The 14,944-nt window shown below is 46.8% G+C and overlaps 1 protein-coding gene across 6 annotated transcripts in view; it reads left to right on the top strand.

Moving 5' to 3' along the window:
* ZNFX1 (zinc finger NFX1-type containing 1) overlaps positions 1 to 14,835 on the top strand; it is a 32,297-nt gene extending 17,462 nt beyond the window's left edge. For 5 of the 6 annotated variants that reach the window (XM_016938110.4, XM_003317007.5, XM_009437407.5 and 2 more), the window contains 8 exons: positions 114 to 228; positions 3,044 to 3,291; positions 4,758 to 4,897; positions 6,081 to 6,235; positions 6,923 to 7,068; positions 7,911 to 8,021; positions 9,124 to 9,219; positions 11,025 to 14,835. In XM_016938110.4, the coding sequence (XP_016793599.2) occupies positions 114 to 228; positions 3,044 to 3,291; positions 4,758 to 4,897; positions 6,081 to 6,235; positions 6,923 to 7,068; positions 7,911 to 8,021; positions 9,124 to 9,219; positions 11,025 to 13,469 (3,456 nt within the window). In that variant the 3' untranslated portion in view covers positions 13,470 to 14,835. The remainder of the gene's footprint in view (positions 1 to 113; positions 229 to 3,043; positions 3,292 to 4,757; positions 4,898 to 6,080; positions 6,236 to 6,922; positions 7,069 to 7,910; positions 8,022 to 9,123; positions 9,220 to 11,024) is intronic. The other variant, XM_016938113.3, reaches the window with a different exon arrangement.
* The last annotated feature ends 109 nt before the right edge of the window (positions 14,836 to 14,944 follow it).

Below are 14,944 nucleotides of genomic sequence, written 5' to 3'. Positions count from 1 at the left end.
GGATTACAGGCATGAGCTACCATGCCCCAATCTGCTTTTGATTCTTTGAGGAGACCCAGCCTTCACATTGGTTGTCATAGAATCCTCACAAATGCTCATTCTTCTTTCCTTAGGATAGTGAATGGATTTGCTTCCAGCACTGGAAGCATTCCATGATGCTGGAGTGGCTAGGTCTTGGTGTCGGTTCTTTCACGCAAAGTGTTTCTCCAGCAGGACCCGAGAATACAGGTAAGAAGTGCATGTCTTCCTAGAATCAAATCTTAACGTAGAATATAGTAAATACCAGAACAGTGAGACTTAAAAATAATTCCCAGAATAAATAAAGAGCTATGAGTCAATCAGAGAAAGACAAATAGCTTAATATAAGGAAAAGAGATAAAATACTTTTTTTTTTTTTTTTTTGAGATGGAGTTTCACTCTTGTTGCCCAGGCTGGAGTGCAGTGGCGTGATCTCGGCTCACTGCAACCTCCACCTTCCAGGTTCAAGCGATTCTCCTCTCCTGCCTTAGCCTCCCAAGTAGCTGGCATTACAGGCAAGTGCCACCACGCCCAGCTAATGAGATAAAAGACTTTTAACAGGCACATCACAAAATAGGAAATTGTTCAATAGATATATGAAAAGTGCTCATTAAAAACTAGAGGAATTAAAACCACAATGAGATAACTATTACTTACACACCAGTTTGGCAACAATTAAAGTTTGATATAACCCCATGTTGATGAGAATTTGAAGCAATGGAAACTCTGATGCACTGCTGCTGGGGATATTTAAATTTACGTAACCACTTTATCATAGCAGAAAATCAGAAAGAACTCAAATGTTCATCAACATTTCTTCAATGGATGGATCAATTAAGTCAACTCAGATAATGAAATACAGTACAACAGTGAAAAGGAATGAAACACAGCATATACAGTAACACATACGAATCTCAAAAACATGCTGAATGAAAAAGGCAAGTTAGCCGGGCATAGTGGCCCATGCATGTAATCCCAGCACTTTGCAAGTGCAAGGCAGGAGGATTGTTTGAGCCCAGAAGTTGGAGACCAGCCTGGGCAACATAATGAGACCCCGTCTTTACTAAAAAAAAAAAGAAAAAAATTTAGCTGGGTGTGGTGGTGCGTGCCTGTAGTCCCAGCTACTTAGATGGCTGAGGCGAGAGGATGGCTTGAGCTCAGGAGGTTGAGGCTGCAGTGAGCCATGACTGCAATGCTGCACTACAGCCTGAGTGACAGACATAGTCTCAAAAAAAAAAAAAAAGGCAAGTTATGGAAACATATATACTAGACAATGTGTTACTTAGATACAGTATAAATGTGGTAACATTATTATCTTTTAAAAAGGAAATGAGTAATATAAAATTCAGGTTAGGAAGGCTAACAAAGGTCTTCAAAAAATTTGTCAGTTTTCTACTTAAATTGGGTGGAAGGTACTTGGGTATTCATTTTATATATTTTTATTATCCTTTATATTACATATTTACATTGTATGCCCTCCATTGTATATGTATTTGGTATAAGTAAAACCTTTATTTATTTATTTTGTATTTATTTATTTTATTTATTTATTTATTTATTTTTTTTTTTTTTTTTTTGAGACTGAGTCTCACAGTCTCACTCTGTCCACCAGGCTGCAGTAATGGTGTGATCTCGGCTCACTGCAACCTCTGCCTCCCAGGTTCGAGCAATTCTCCTGCCTCAGCTTCCCAAGTAGCTGGGATTACAGGCACACTCACCACACCCAGCTTATTTTGTATTTTTAGTAAAGATGGGGTTTCCCCATGTTGGCCAGGCTGGTCTCGAGCTCCTGACCTTAGGTGATCTGCCCACCTCGGCCTCCCAGAGTGCTGGGATTACAGGCATGAGCCACCACGCCCAGCCTTATTTATTTATTTTTGAGATGGAGTCTCGCTCTGTTGCCCAGGCTGGAGTGCAATGGCACGATCTCGGCTCACTGCAACTTCCACCTCCTGGGTTCAAGTGATTCTCCTGCCTCAGCCTCCCAGGTAGCTAGAAATACAGGCATGCGCCACCACACTTGGCTAATTTTTGTATTTTTAGTAAAGACGGAGTTTCACCGTGTTGGCCAGGCTGGTCTCGAACTCCTGACGTCAGGTGATCCACCCACCTCAGCCTCCCAGAGTGCTGGGATACAGGCATAAGCCCCACGCACAGCCAAAACCTTTCTTTAAAAGGCATATATTCGTATGATTTTTTTAACGTAAAACATGTAACAAAAAGTATATAAGGAGACCTAAGCCTTTCCTAACTCTCCTCTCATTCCTTCTAGTTTCTCTTCTCAAAAATAATCACATAGGGCTGGGTGCAGTGGCTCACACCTGTAATCCCAGCACTTTGGGAGGCCGAGGCAGGCCTGAGGTCGGGAGTTCGAGACCAGCCTGACCAACATGGAGAAACCCTGTCTCTACTAAAAATACAAAATTAGCTGGGCGTGGTGGTGCATGCCTGTAATGCCAACTACTCGGGAGGCTGAGGCAGGAGAATCGCTTGAACCCGGGAGGTGGAGGTTGTGGTGAGCCGAGATTGTGCCATTGCACTCCAGCCTGGGCAACGAGTGAAACTCCGTCTCAAAAAAAAAAAAAAAAAAATCACATAAACCCTTGATAATGTCTTCATGCATCTGAGCTCTTGTAGGTGCCGTCTTCTGTCCCTTAGCTTCAAGAGTTTCCATCTCTGGCCAGGCACGGTGGCTCATGCCTGTAATCCCAGCACTTTGGGAAGCCAAGGTGGGCAGATCACGAGGTCAGGAGTTGGAGACCAGCCTGACCAACATGGTGAAACCCCATCTCTACTAAAAATACAAAATTAGCCTACAAAATTAGCCAGGCGTGGTGGTGGGTGCCTGTAATCCCAGCTACTCAGGAGGCTGAGGCCGGAGAATCACTTGAACCCAGGAGGCAGAGGTTGCAGTGAGCCAAGATTGCACCACCGCACTCCACCCTGGGCAAAAGAGCGAGACTCCATATCAAAAAAAAAAAAAAAAAGAGTTTTCATCTCTCTCCTGCCTGTTTCTCTCTCTTAGCCCAGGCAGAAGGGGATGAGGAGGAAGAAGGGGAGGAGGAGAGTTCGCTGATAGAGATCGCAGAGGAAGCTGACCTGATTCAAGCAGACCGGGTGATTGAGGAGGAAGAGGTGGTGAGGCCCCAGCGGCGGAAGAAGGAAGAGAGTGGGGCAGACCAGGAGTTGGCTAAAATGCTTCTGGCCATGAGGCTAGACCATTGTGGCACTGGGACAGCAGCTGGACAGGAGCAAGCCACAGGAGAGTGGCAGGTAAACTCACTTCCTTGGGTTGAAACAGGCCTGAGAGTGTTCTGACCACTTGTTTTCCCCCATTTCTGATACAGTATATTCACTTCACCATTACAATTAGCTAAGTACCCGTATTACAGCCTATCCCTGGTATGAGATGGCTTTAGTGATTCCCAAGGATATAAATACGATGGTTCTTCAGAGGGCCTCTGGCAAGAAATGCCAACTTAGAAAGACAGGAAGCAGGTAGCCAAGTGCTTCTGTAGAACTTGTGGAAGAATGTAGCACATATGAGTCAGGTCAAACACGGTCTCAGTACTTAATGCCTTCAGGAGTGTTGTTTTCTCTATTTCAAATGAGTTTGTGAACATGTACTAAGATTTTAGAGGATTAAAGTAAGCAATGAAGCGAGACCTCCAGGCTGGATGGAATATTCCTCCTTCATTCAGCCTGGAATTTGACACTTCTCTTAAAGCCAGAATTGTATGAATGCCCAGGTGTCTTCATGTAGCCTTCCCTCTGCTCCTTTTGGTGGAGCCTAGTAGTCCTCACTGTTTACCATGCATAACTATGATGATCGAGGATTAGATACTCAAAATAAGAATTTGTAAACCTTACCAATGATTTGAGAACTTTCAAGGGCAACTTTGGATGCAGTTTTCATCTGAGTGCTGGCTTTGCACCTGATCTAGTTCAGTTCAGTATCACTATATGTGGTGAGCGGAGTCATGATCTCAATTCTTAGAAGCACAGATTTAGCATCTCTCCCAGGAGGCATCAGGAAAGGTTGATTTGTTTCGTTTTGAAGCAGCGGGAAGATCTTTATTTAGTGACATCTGTCTGACTTGCGAGCCTTCTAAAGGCTCATAGCCTCAGACTCAGTGACGGCCAGAAGAGAGCACTTTCTCATAAACAGTGCTTTCCACCACTTGTTAAAGGTACTGTGTTGATACGATGGCAGTAGGACCGTTTTAGCAGGCACTGTGCCAAGTCCTGTGTGAAGCACCAGTAGCTAGGCACTGGTTGTACAGCATTCAACAAGAAAGTACCACCCCCATGACTTTCATGGCATACATTTTAGGAATAAGAAACAGGCTATGGTCAAAGATGTTTAATGATAACTAGTGCTAGTACTAGTATAAATGCTTTCCACGTATTTACTCCTGACAAGCCAACAATCCTATAAAGAGATACCATTATTATTCCCATTTTATAGAAGGTGATACTGAGGGACACAGAGGTTAGGTCATTTACCTTAGGTCCCACAATCTAGTAAGAGGTAGAGTAGGGCTTTGAAGCCAGGCAGACTGGCTCCAGAGTCCTCGTTTAGCCACTCTACAGTGGAAGAGCTGTTGGGAGAATGTAAGACACTTGACATTAATCAGCGATGCCAGCCCTTTTTCTTATGTGCTGTGACCCCTGCCTTGGGCTTAAAACCAAGCCTGCCTCTGCTCAGACAGTACCCTGCCTGGTATTGATGTCTGCAGACCCAGCGCAACCAGAAAAAGAAAATGAAAAAAAGAGTGAAGGATGAGCTTCGCAAACTGAACACCATGACTGCAGCCGAGGCCAGTGAGATCGAGGATGTTTGGCAGCTGGACCTCAGTTCTCGCTGGCAGCTTTATAGGTACTGTGTTCCACATCCAGCCAACCCATGTAATTTTTCCCCAGGGAGTTCCTCTTCTGTTCCTAGAACATTCTCCACCTCCAAGACCTTCAACGATGTTAACTAATTATTGATTGAGCACCACCACTGAGCTGAGTGATAGGGATACAGCCATGGGATAGAATAGACACTTTGCTCTACTTTCATGGAGCTTATAGAGTCTATCCAGGGTAACAAATTAATTATTACCTTCGTGGAGCCTATGGAGTCTATCCAGGGTAACAAATTAATCACATAATTCCACAAATAAAAAGTTACAAATGGGTATAAAAACTCAGAAAAGAACAGAGAGGTAACAGGCACAATGACTCACACCTGTAATCTCACCACTTTGGGAGGCTGAGGCTAGAGGATCTCTTGAGGCCCAGGGTTCAAGACCAGCCTGGGCAACATAGTGAGACCTCATCTCTACAGGAAAAAAAAAAAGAGTAGGAGAGGCCGGGCGCAGTAGCTCACGCCTTTAATCCTAGCACTTCGGGAGGCCGAGACAGGCGGATCACAAGGTCAGGAGATTGAGACCATCCTGGCTAACACAGTGAAACCCCGTCTCTACTAAAAACACAAAAAATTAGCTGGGCGTGGTGGCTGGTGCCTATAATCCCAGCTACTCGGGAGGCTGAGGCAGGAGAATCGCTTGAACCCGGAGGTGGAGGTTGTAGTGAGCCGAGATCACGCCATTGCACTCCAGCCTGGGTGACAGAGCAAGACTCCGTCTTTAAAAAAAAAAAAAAAAAAAAAAAGTAGTAGAAAGCCGTTGGAAAGTTTTACAGCGATTAGTGACATCATCAGTTTTACTAATAAAATAAATACTCTATGGAGAATTAGAGGAGGGGAGGGAAATTAGGCAGGGATGCTGCAGCTGGGAGAATTTATGAGAAATTCTTCCCAAAGTTTTTAAAGTCTCTTATTTTCTTCCCATAGTTAACCTTTGTTCTTTATCTCACCCCTTTCCTTAGCTCCTGACCACTCTGCACATCTTTTTGTTGGGCATTTTGGATTCTTAGGTCCCTGAATGTATCTCTCTGTTTGTCACTATGCTCCAAGGGTCCAAGGTTCACTTCATACACTGGGCACACTGAAGGGCGTTCTTCCACCTTCTCAAAGAGCATGTGGCTTTCTTTCCTTGGTTCTTCCCATTCTCCAGGCTCTGGCTACAGTTGTACCAGGCTGACACCCGCCGGAAGATCCTCAGTTATGAACGCCAGTACCGCACATCAGCAGAAAGAATGGCCGAGCTGAGACTCCAGGAAGACCTGCACATTCTTAAAGATGCCCAGGTTGTAGGAATGACAACCACAGGTAAGAAACTGTGGAGAAATTTGCCTGTTGCATCTAAGTTCACTTCTGGTGCCAGATTATCTAAGGACAGGTAAAGAGGAGCTTCTTTGGTAGGTTAGAGGAAAATACCATGAAAAGCTACTGAAAGCACCCATATTTTGAGAACTCATGGTGAAATTCACTCACTTTCGCCAGGCGCAGTGGCTCACGCCTATAATCCCAACACTTTGGGAGGCCAAGGCAGGTGGATCACCTGAGGTCATAAGTTTGCAATCAGCCTGGCCAACATGGTGAAATCTCGTCTCTACTAAAAATACAAAAATTAGCCGGGTGTAGTGGTGGGCGCCTGTAATCCTGGCTACTCGGGAGGCTGGGGCACAAGAATCACTTGAACCTGGGAGGTGGAGGTTGCAGTCAGCTGAGATCGCACCACTGCACTCCAGCCTGGGTGACAGAGTGAGACTGTCTCAAAGAAAAAAAAAGAAAGAAAGAAAAAAGAAATTCACTCACTTTCTCCTGCTGGGTTTGAAACTCCAACAGTGACCAACACGGTTTTAATGTTCTGGAGACCACCCAGAACACTATAAGGACCAGCTGTCGCTGATCCAGGTTCAGGGAAGATACAGAAGTGGATTCCCAGAGGCCCAGTGGCCCTGTGGGTCCTGTGCCTCAGCTCAGAGGAGCCTTTCTCTTCTTTCCTCACTTGAGGTGCTGCCAAATACCGCCAGATCCTACAGAAGGTGGAGCCGAGGATTGTCATAGTGGAAGAAGCTGCAGAAGTCCTTGAGGCCCATACCATTGCCACATTGAGCAAAGCTTGCCAGCACCTCATTCTGATTGGGGACCACCAGCAGGTAAAACAAGAGTCCCCCTAGAAGATGGGCTGGCTCTCCGTGAGGGTGAGATCATAAAGGAAGACCCTGGCCTCTGCTTCAACAGTCCTCAAGCTTATTAGTAGCTTCTTGTGATTCCTCTTGTCTTCACCTCCCACGTTCAGTCTAAGAGCAGGTGCTATTAGATTTGGGGTATATTTTAGTGGCAACGTCATTTATTTCATCCATTCCCTCTGCTATTTACCTAGTCCACCATGGCCTCTTGAGTGGACTGTATTGTAATAGCATGCTCCTCAGTCTCCCTGCTTCCATTTTTGCTACCTTCTAATGCACTCTACATAAAGGAGCCAAAGTGAATTTTTTTTTAAAAAAAAAAAAAGGTAGATAGATAATATCACTTTCCAGCTGAAAACCCTCCAGTGGTTTCCCATTGCACTTGCATAAAAATCAAGCTTCTTAAAGTGGCCCACAAAGGCTTATGTGATCAGGTTTCAGCTTATTTCTCTGACTTCATCCCATTTGCTCTTGGTGTCCCACTGTGTCCTTTCCGCTCCCCATTATGGATCTTGCTTTTCAAATGACTGAAGAACTGGCAACTTCTGCCATGCTAGTGTCTACTCAGATGTCACTGTTCAGAGGCCTAGCTAGAAAAAACCCACCATGGGGCACTCTGTCATATCACCTTTAGTTCTACTAATCCTTAACCCTTGTCATTATTAATCCTTAAACTGTGAGTATGTAGAATAGTGCCTGGCACATAGTCAACACTTGAAAAACATTTGATGGTTGGTTGGATGGATGGAAGTATGGATGGTTAAATGACTTTATCAGTAGAGAATCCTCAGCCATGTTTCTCTTCTCAGCTGCGCCCCAGTGCCAACGTGTATGATCTGGCCAAGAACTTCAACCTTGAGGTGTCCCTTTTTGAACGGCTAGTGAAAGTAAACATTCCCTTTGTCCGTCTGAATTACCAGGTGAGAAGCTGGGCCTCTGTTGTTACCAAATGCCCCGGAGAAAGCTCCTGGGAAGCTGCCAGTTGCCAGCAAAAGAGGTCTCATATAAATAAAAATAATTTAATACTGAAATGACTCTGTCAACCTTACATTTTCTGTTTTAAAACACCACAAGATCACCGTGTTGAGTTTTTGTTGGACAAAGGAGCTGTTTATGTTATGCTTTCTCCTTATTTTTTTGAAATGATAATCTCTATCTCTCTAGATTTTCTTTCCTTTTTTTTTTTAAGAAAAATAGAGGCCAGGTGCGGTGGCTCACACCTGTAATCCCAGCACTTTGGGAGGCCAAGGTGGGCAGATCACCTGAGGTCAGGAGTTCGAGACCAGCCTGGCCAACATGGTGAAAGCCTGTCTCTACTAAAAATGCAAAAATTAGCCGGGCGTGGTGGTGGGCGCCTGTAATCCCAGCTACTCAGGAGGCTGAGGCAGGAGAATCGCTTGAACCTGGGAGGCGGTGGTTGCAGTGAGCCGAGATCATGCCACTGTACTCCAGCCTGGCAATAGAGCTAGATTCCGTCTCAGAAAAAAAAAAAGAAAAGAAAAATAGAGGCCAGGTGTGGTGGCTCACACCTGTAATCCTAGCACTTTGGGAGGCCAAGGCGGGCGGATCCCTTGAGTTCAGGAGCTCGTGACCAGCCTCGCCAACATGGCGAAACACTGTCTCTGCTAAAAATACAAAAAATTAGCCAGGCGTGGTGCCTCATGCCTGTAGTCCCAGCTACTTTTGGAAGGCTGAGGCAGGAGAATCACTAGAACCTGGGAGGCAGAGGTTGCAATGAGCTGAGATTGCGCCACTGCACCCCAGCCTTGGTGACATGTCTCAAAAAAAAAAAAAGAAAGAAAGAAAGAAAAATAGAGACAAGGGCTCACTATGTTGCCAGGCTGGTCTTGAAATCCTGACCTGAAGTGATCCTCCTGCCTTGGCTTCCCAAAGTGATGGGATTACAGATACAAGCCATCACAACTGGCCCTCCCTAAATTTTCTAACAGCAACCTTATCTTTAAAGAAATTGTCCGTGTGTGCTCTGCCCATGTTTCTAATGACATGCATGTGTTTTTTCAGCACCGTATGTGCCCTGAAATTGCCCGCCTTTTGACCCCCCACATTTACCAGGATCTGGAGAATCATCCATCTGTTCTTAAGTATGAGAAGATTAAGGTGAGTCTGTCCTACCCGATCTTTCTTGGATGGTGTCAGCAACCTAAAAAGGCTATAATTTCCTCAAGATAAAAAAGCTTTTCAGCGGCCAGGCGCGGTGGCTCACACCTGTAATCCCAGCACTTTGGGAAGCTGAGGTGGGCAGATCACTTGAGGTCAGAGTTCGAGACCAGCCTAACTAACATGGTGAAACCCTGTCTCTACTAAAATACAAAAATTAGCCGAGCATGGTGGCCAGCACCTGTAATCCCAGCTACTCAGAAGGCTGAGGTGGGAGAATTGCTTGAACCCGGGAGGTGGAGGTTGCAGTGAGCTGAGATCGTGCCATGCTACTGCACTCCAGGCTGGGCAGCGGAGAGAGACTCCCTGTCAAAAAAAAAAAAGAAAGCCTTTCAGAAGGGAGTAGAGCCAGCTTTTTAAAAGCTGGTTACTGGGAGAAAATTGAAATACAGACCAGGGTTTTTTAATCCCAACTCTGCCTGTTAGCCATGTAACCTTAAGCAAGTTATGTAAGAATTCTGGCCAGGCGCGGTGGCTTACGCCTGTAATCCCAGAGCTTTGTGAGGCCGAGGCAGGCGAATCACAAGGTCAAGAGATCAAGACCATCCTGGCCAACATGGTGAAACCCCATCTCTACTAAAAATACAAAAATTAGCTGGGTGCGGTGGCGTGTGCCTGGCTGGGTGTGGTGGCTCATGCCTATAATCTCAGCACTTTGGGAGGCCAAGATGGGTGGATCACCTGAGGTCAGGAGTTTGAGACTAGCCTGGCCAACATGGTGAAACCCCGTCTCTACTAAAAATACAAAAATTAACTGGGCATGGTGGTGGGCGCCTGTAATCCCAGCTACTTGGGAGGCTGAGGCAAGAGGATCGCTTGAACCTGGGAAGTGGAGGTTGTGGTGAGCCAACAAGACCGTGCCACTGTACTTCAGCCTACGCAACAAGAGTGAAACTCTGTCTCAAAAAAAAAAAAAATTGTCAGCTGAGGCCAAGAGTTCAAAACCAGGCTGGGGAACATAGCAAGACTGTCTCTTTTTTAAAAATAAATAAATAAATTCTGAGTATCAGGTTCTTCTGGACAATAAGAATAATGGCTCCTGCCATATCCCATTACTGTATGGAAGGAGGTAATGTATATAAAGCAGTCAGCACAGTGGAGTGCTCAGTAAGTTAGCTGCTCTGTCATCATCATCCTCACAGCACTGCTTGTTCTTTCAGCTATAATGGTTGGATTGTGGATGGCTGTTTTATTTTTTATTTTGGAGTCTCACTCTGTCTGTCACCCAGGCTGGAGTGCAGTGGCATGATCTCGGCTCACTGCAATCTCTGCATCCTGGGTTCAAACTATTCTCCCATCTCAGTCTCCTGAATAGCTGGGATTATAGGCGCCCACTACCACGCCCAGCTAATTTTTGTATTTTTAGTAGAGACGGGGTTTCACCATGTGGGCCAGGCTGGTCTCAAACTCCTGACCTCAGGTGATCCACCCACCTCGGCCTCTCAAAGTGCTGGGATTACAGATGTGAGCCACTGTACCCAGCCAGCTTTTTAAAATATTAACATCAAACAAGTATCTTGAAAACTGAAAGAGACATAATCTTTTATTTTCATAACTTGCTGTGGCCCCAAAATGAAGCACACAATGACTAACTAAAGAACTAAAGATAGTGATGTTGAGTGGACAAAAAGCTTTCCAAGGTCTCTCTCTGGAGCAGAGTAAGTGGCCAGTGCATGTCAAGAGAGGAAGAAAAAAACAAGTGCCATGAGTGAACCTTTTAACATGTCACTTCTTTTCCCTGTCAGGGGGTGTCTTCCAACCTTTTCTTTGTAGAACACAACTTTCCTGAACAGGAAATCCAAGAGGGCAAAAGCCATCAGAACCAGCATGAGGCTCACTTTGTGGTAGAGCTGTGCAAGTACTTCCTGTGCCAGGAATACCTGCCTTCCCAGATCACCATCCTCACTACCTATACCGGGCAGCTCTTCTGCCTGCGCAAACTGATGCCTGCCAAGACATTTGCTGGCGTCAGGGTCCACGTTGTGGACAAATACCAAGGGGAAGAGAATGACATCATCCTCCTCTCGCTAGTGCGGAGCAACCAAGAAGGCAAGGTGGGTTTTCTGCAGATATCCAACCGCATCTGTGTGGCCTTGTCCCGAGCCAAGAAGGGAATGTACTGCATCGGAAACATGCAGATGCTGGCCAAGGTGCCCCTGTGGAGCAAGATCATTCATACACTTCGAGAGAACAATCAAATAGGCCCCATGCTCCGGCTCTGCTGCCAGAACCACCCTGAAACCCACACCTTAGTATCCAAAGCTTCTGACTTCCAAAAAGTACCCGAAGGAGGCTGCAGCCTGCCCTGCGAGTTCCGCCTGGGCTGTGGGCATGTCTGCACACGTGCCTGTCACCCTTATGACTCTTCACACAAGGAGTTCCAATGCATGAAGCCATGCCAGAAGGTCATCTGTCAGGAAGGGCACCGGTGTCCCCTTGTTTGCTTCCAGGAGTGTCAGCCTTGTCAGGTGAAGGTGCCCAAAACCATTCCTCGGTGCGGCCATGAACAAATGGTCCCTTGTTCCGTGCCTGAGTCAGATTTCTGCTGCCAGGAGCCTTGCTCCAAGTCTCTGAGATGTGGGCACAGATGCAGCCACCCATGTGGTGAGGACTGTGTGCAGTTGTGTTCAGAAATGGTCACCGTAAAACTCAAGTGTGGGCACAGTCAACCGGTAAAATGTGGTCATGTGGAAGGCCTCCTGTATGGTGATCTGCTAGTCAAGTGTACCACAAAGTGTGGCACTATCTTGGACTGCGGGCATCCTTGCCCAGGCTCCTGCCACAGCTGCTTCGAAGGGCGTTTCCATGAACGCTGTCAGCAGCCCTGCAAGCGCCTGCTTATCTGCTCACACAAGTGCCAGGAACCATGCATTGGCGAGTGCCCACCCTGCCAGCGGACCTGTCAGAACCGCTGTGTCCACAGCCAGTGCAAGAAGAAATGTGGGGAGCTGTGTAGTCCCTGCGTGGAACCCTGTGTCTGGCGCTGCCAGCACTACCAGTGCACCAAACTCTGCTCTGAGCCCTGCAACCGACCCCCATGCTATGTGCCTTGTACTAAGCTGCTAGTTTGTGGCCACCCCTGCATTGGTCTCTGTGGGGAGCCATGCCCCAAGAAATGCCGGATCTGCCACATGGATGAGGTCACCCAAATATTCTTTGGCTTTGAGGATGAGCCTGATGCCCGCTTTGTGCAGCTGGAAGACTGCAGCCACATCTTTGAGGTGCAAGCCCTAGACCGCTACATGAATGAACAGAAGGATGATGAAGTCGCCATCAGATTGAAAGTCTGCCCTATCTGCCAGGTGCCCATCCGCAAAAACCTGAGGTATGGAACTAGCATAAAACAGCGGCTAGAAGAGATTGAAATCATCAAGGAAAAGATCCAGGGCTCAGCAGGGGAAATAGCAACCAGCCAGGAACGGCTTAAGGCCCTGCTGGAGAGGAAGAGCCTCCTCCACCAGCTGCTTCCTGAAGACTTCCTGATGTTAAAGGAGAAGCTGGCCCAGAAAAATCTGTCAGTGAAGGACCTGGGTCTGGTTGAGAATTACATCAGCTTCTATGACCACCTGGCCAGCCTGTGGGATTCCCTGAAAAAGATGCATGTCTTAGAAGAGAAAAGAGTGAGGACTCGACTAGAACAGGTCCATGAGTGGCTGGCCAAGAAGCGCTTGAGCTTCACTAGCCAGGAACTAAGTGACCTCCGAAGTGAAATCCAGAGGCTCACATACCTGGTGAACCTTCTGACCCGCTACAAGATAGCAGAGAAGAAGGTGAAAGATAGCATAGCAGTAGAGGTCTATAGTGTCCAGAATATCCTCGAGAAAACATGTAAGTTCACCCAAGAGGATGAACAACTTGTGCAGGAAAAGATGGAAGCTCTGAAAGCCACCCTTCCCTGCTCTGGCCTGGGCATCTCAGAGGAAGAGCGAGTGCAGATTGTCAGTGCCATAGGTTATCCTCGTGGTCACTGGTTCAAGTGCCGCAATGGCCATATCTATGTGATCGGCGATTGTGGGGGAGCCATGGAGAGGGGCACGTGTCCTGACTGTAAGGAAGTGATTGGTGGCACAAATCATACTCTGGAAAGAAGCAACCAGCTTGCTTCTGAAATGGATGGAGCCCAGCATGCTGCCTGGTCTGACACGGCCAACAACCTGATGAACTTTGAGGAGATCCAGGGGATGATGTAGGAAGATGGTACACCACTGCCTTTTGCCCTCGCCACTGAATGACTGGGGCCAGCTCCCTAATGAAGGAACTGAAGTTTGTTTTTTATTATCATCCTTTTTAGGCTGGGCGCAGTGGCTTACGCCTGTAATCCCAGCACTTTGGGAGGCCAAGGCAGGCGGATCACGAGGTCAGGAGTTCGAGACCAGCCTGACCAACATGGCGAAACCCCGTCTCTACTAAAAATACAAAAATTAGCTGGGCGTTATGGCGGGCGCCTGTAATCCCAGCTACTTGGGAGGCTGAGGCAGAAGAATCGCTTAAACCCAGGAGGCGGAGGTTGCAGTGAGCTGAGATCATGCCATTGCACTCCAGTCTGGGCGACAGGAGCAAGACTCTGTCTCAAAAAAAAAAAATCATTCTTTTTAGTCTTAGCACCTACTTAAGGATCCACTTTTAGGGCTCACCCACATTTGTTTCTAGATTTACCCCTGCGCTAGAGTAAGCACTTTATCTCCAGAACTGAGAGCAAAGTTAACAAATCTCACCCCTTCTCTCCTGCAAATTAGTGGACAGACTCCCTGGAACATGTTTGGGGCTTCCACCTAGGGCCACCTAGTGGTATCTCTGGGTCTTTACTTGGTCAAATGTTTATTCTACATTGTTCCCCAGGAACAGAGTATGAGCTCATTGATGCAGACCGATTCTAATTGCCAGGCCCTAATTTGCAGACTAACTCTCATAATAAACAGAGGCCCATCGTTGTTTATGAACTGCTTATCCCTTAAAGGAGCACAAGAACCCCTCCCTGCCCTCCTTGGGCACCCTGCCTCCAGGAGATGGAGGCACGTGATAAGACAAAAGACTGCACCAACTCACCCTGACACAGTTACATAGTCACTGAGAGTGGGGAAGATGGGACAGCCCACATGCTGCATAAGATGGGCCTTATGCAGCAGGCCCAGGTCGTCATTAAGGAGTGACCCCTTTCCTGTAACCTGCACTTTGGGATGGTAGAAGTTTCTTTACCTGCTGACAGGTTTGGTGGCACTGCTGGTTACCCCTGGGCCCTGAATGGAGCTAAAATCACATTTGGTACCAGCAGCATCTATCCCAAGTGTGATCCTTCATCCCAACACTCCCTCTTGGAGCTGTTCCCTGGGTAGGGCTAGCATGCCAGCAGCTTCTGCAGGCTCCAAACCCAGGCCAGAAGCCAGACCCAGGCCTGCTGCCTGCATCTGCATTCCCTCCTTCCAGTGTTCCTTAGAACAGACATTTAGGTATCTCAGGTCCTTTCTAAGTGTCCCTTTCCTATGTATGCATTTCCTTTTTTTGTCTTTACTATGCACTTTAGCTTATAAAGCCAATTAAAAACGATGATTGAGAAAATCAGTGGTCCACGTGTATCATCAATTTTCAGAAGCAACTCAGCCAAAGACAGTGAAGACGGGCACAGGGAAGGCACTGTCTACAGTGAGGCTGTGATTTTGTTTTTGTG

Source organism: Pan troglodytes, chromosome 21, assembly GCF_028858775.2.
Source record: "Pan troglodytes isolate AG18354 chromosome 21, NHGRI_mPanTro3-v2.0_pri, whole genome shotgun sequence".
NCBI classification, from domain to species: Eukaryota; Metazoa; Chordata; class Mammalia; order Primates; family Hominidae; genus Pan; species Pan troglodytes.
The sequence above is the reverse complement of the archived record's forward strand: the minus strand, read 5'-3'. Positions and strand labels throughout refer to the sequence as shown.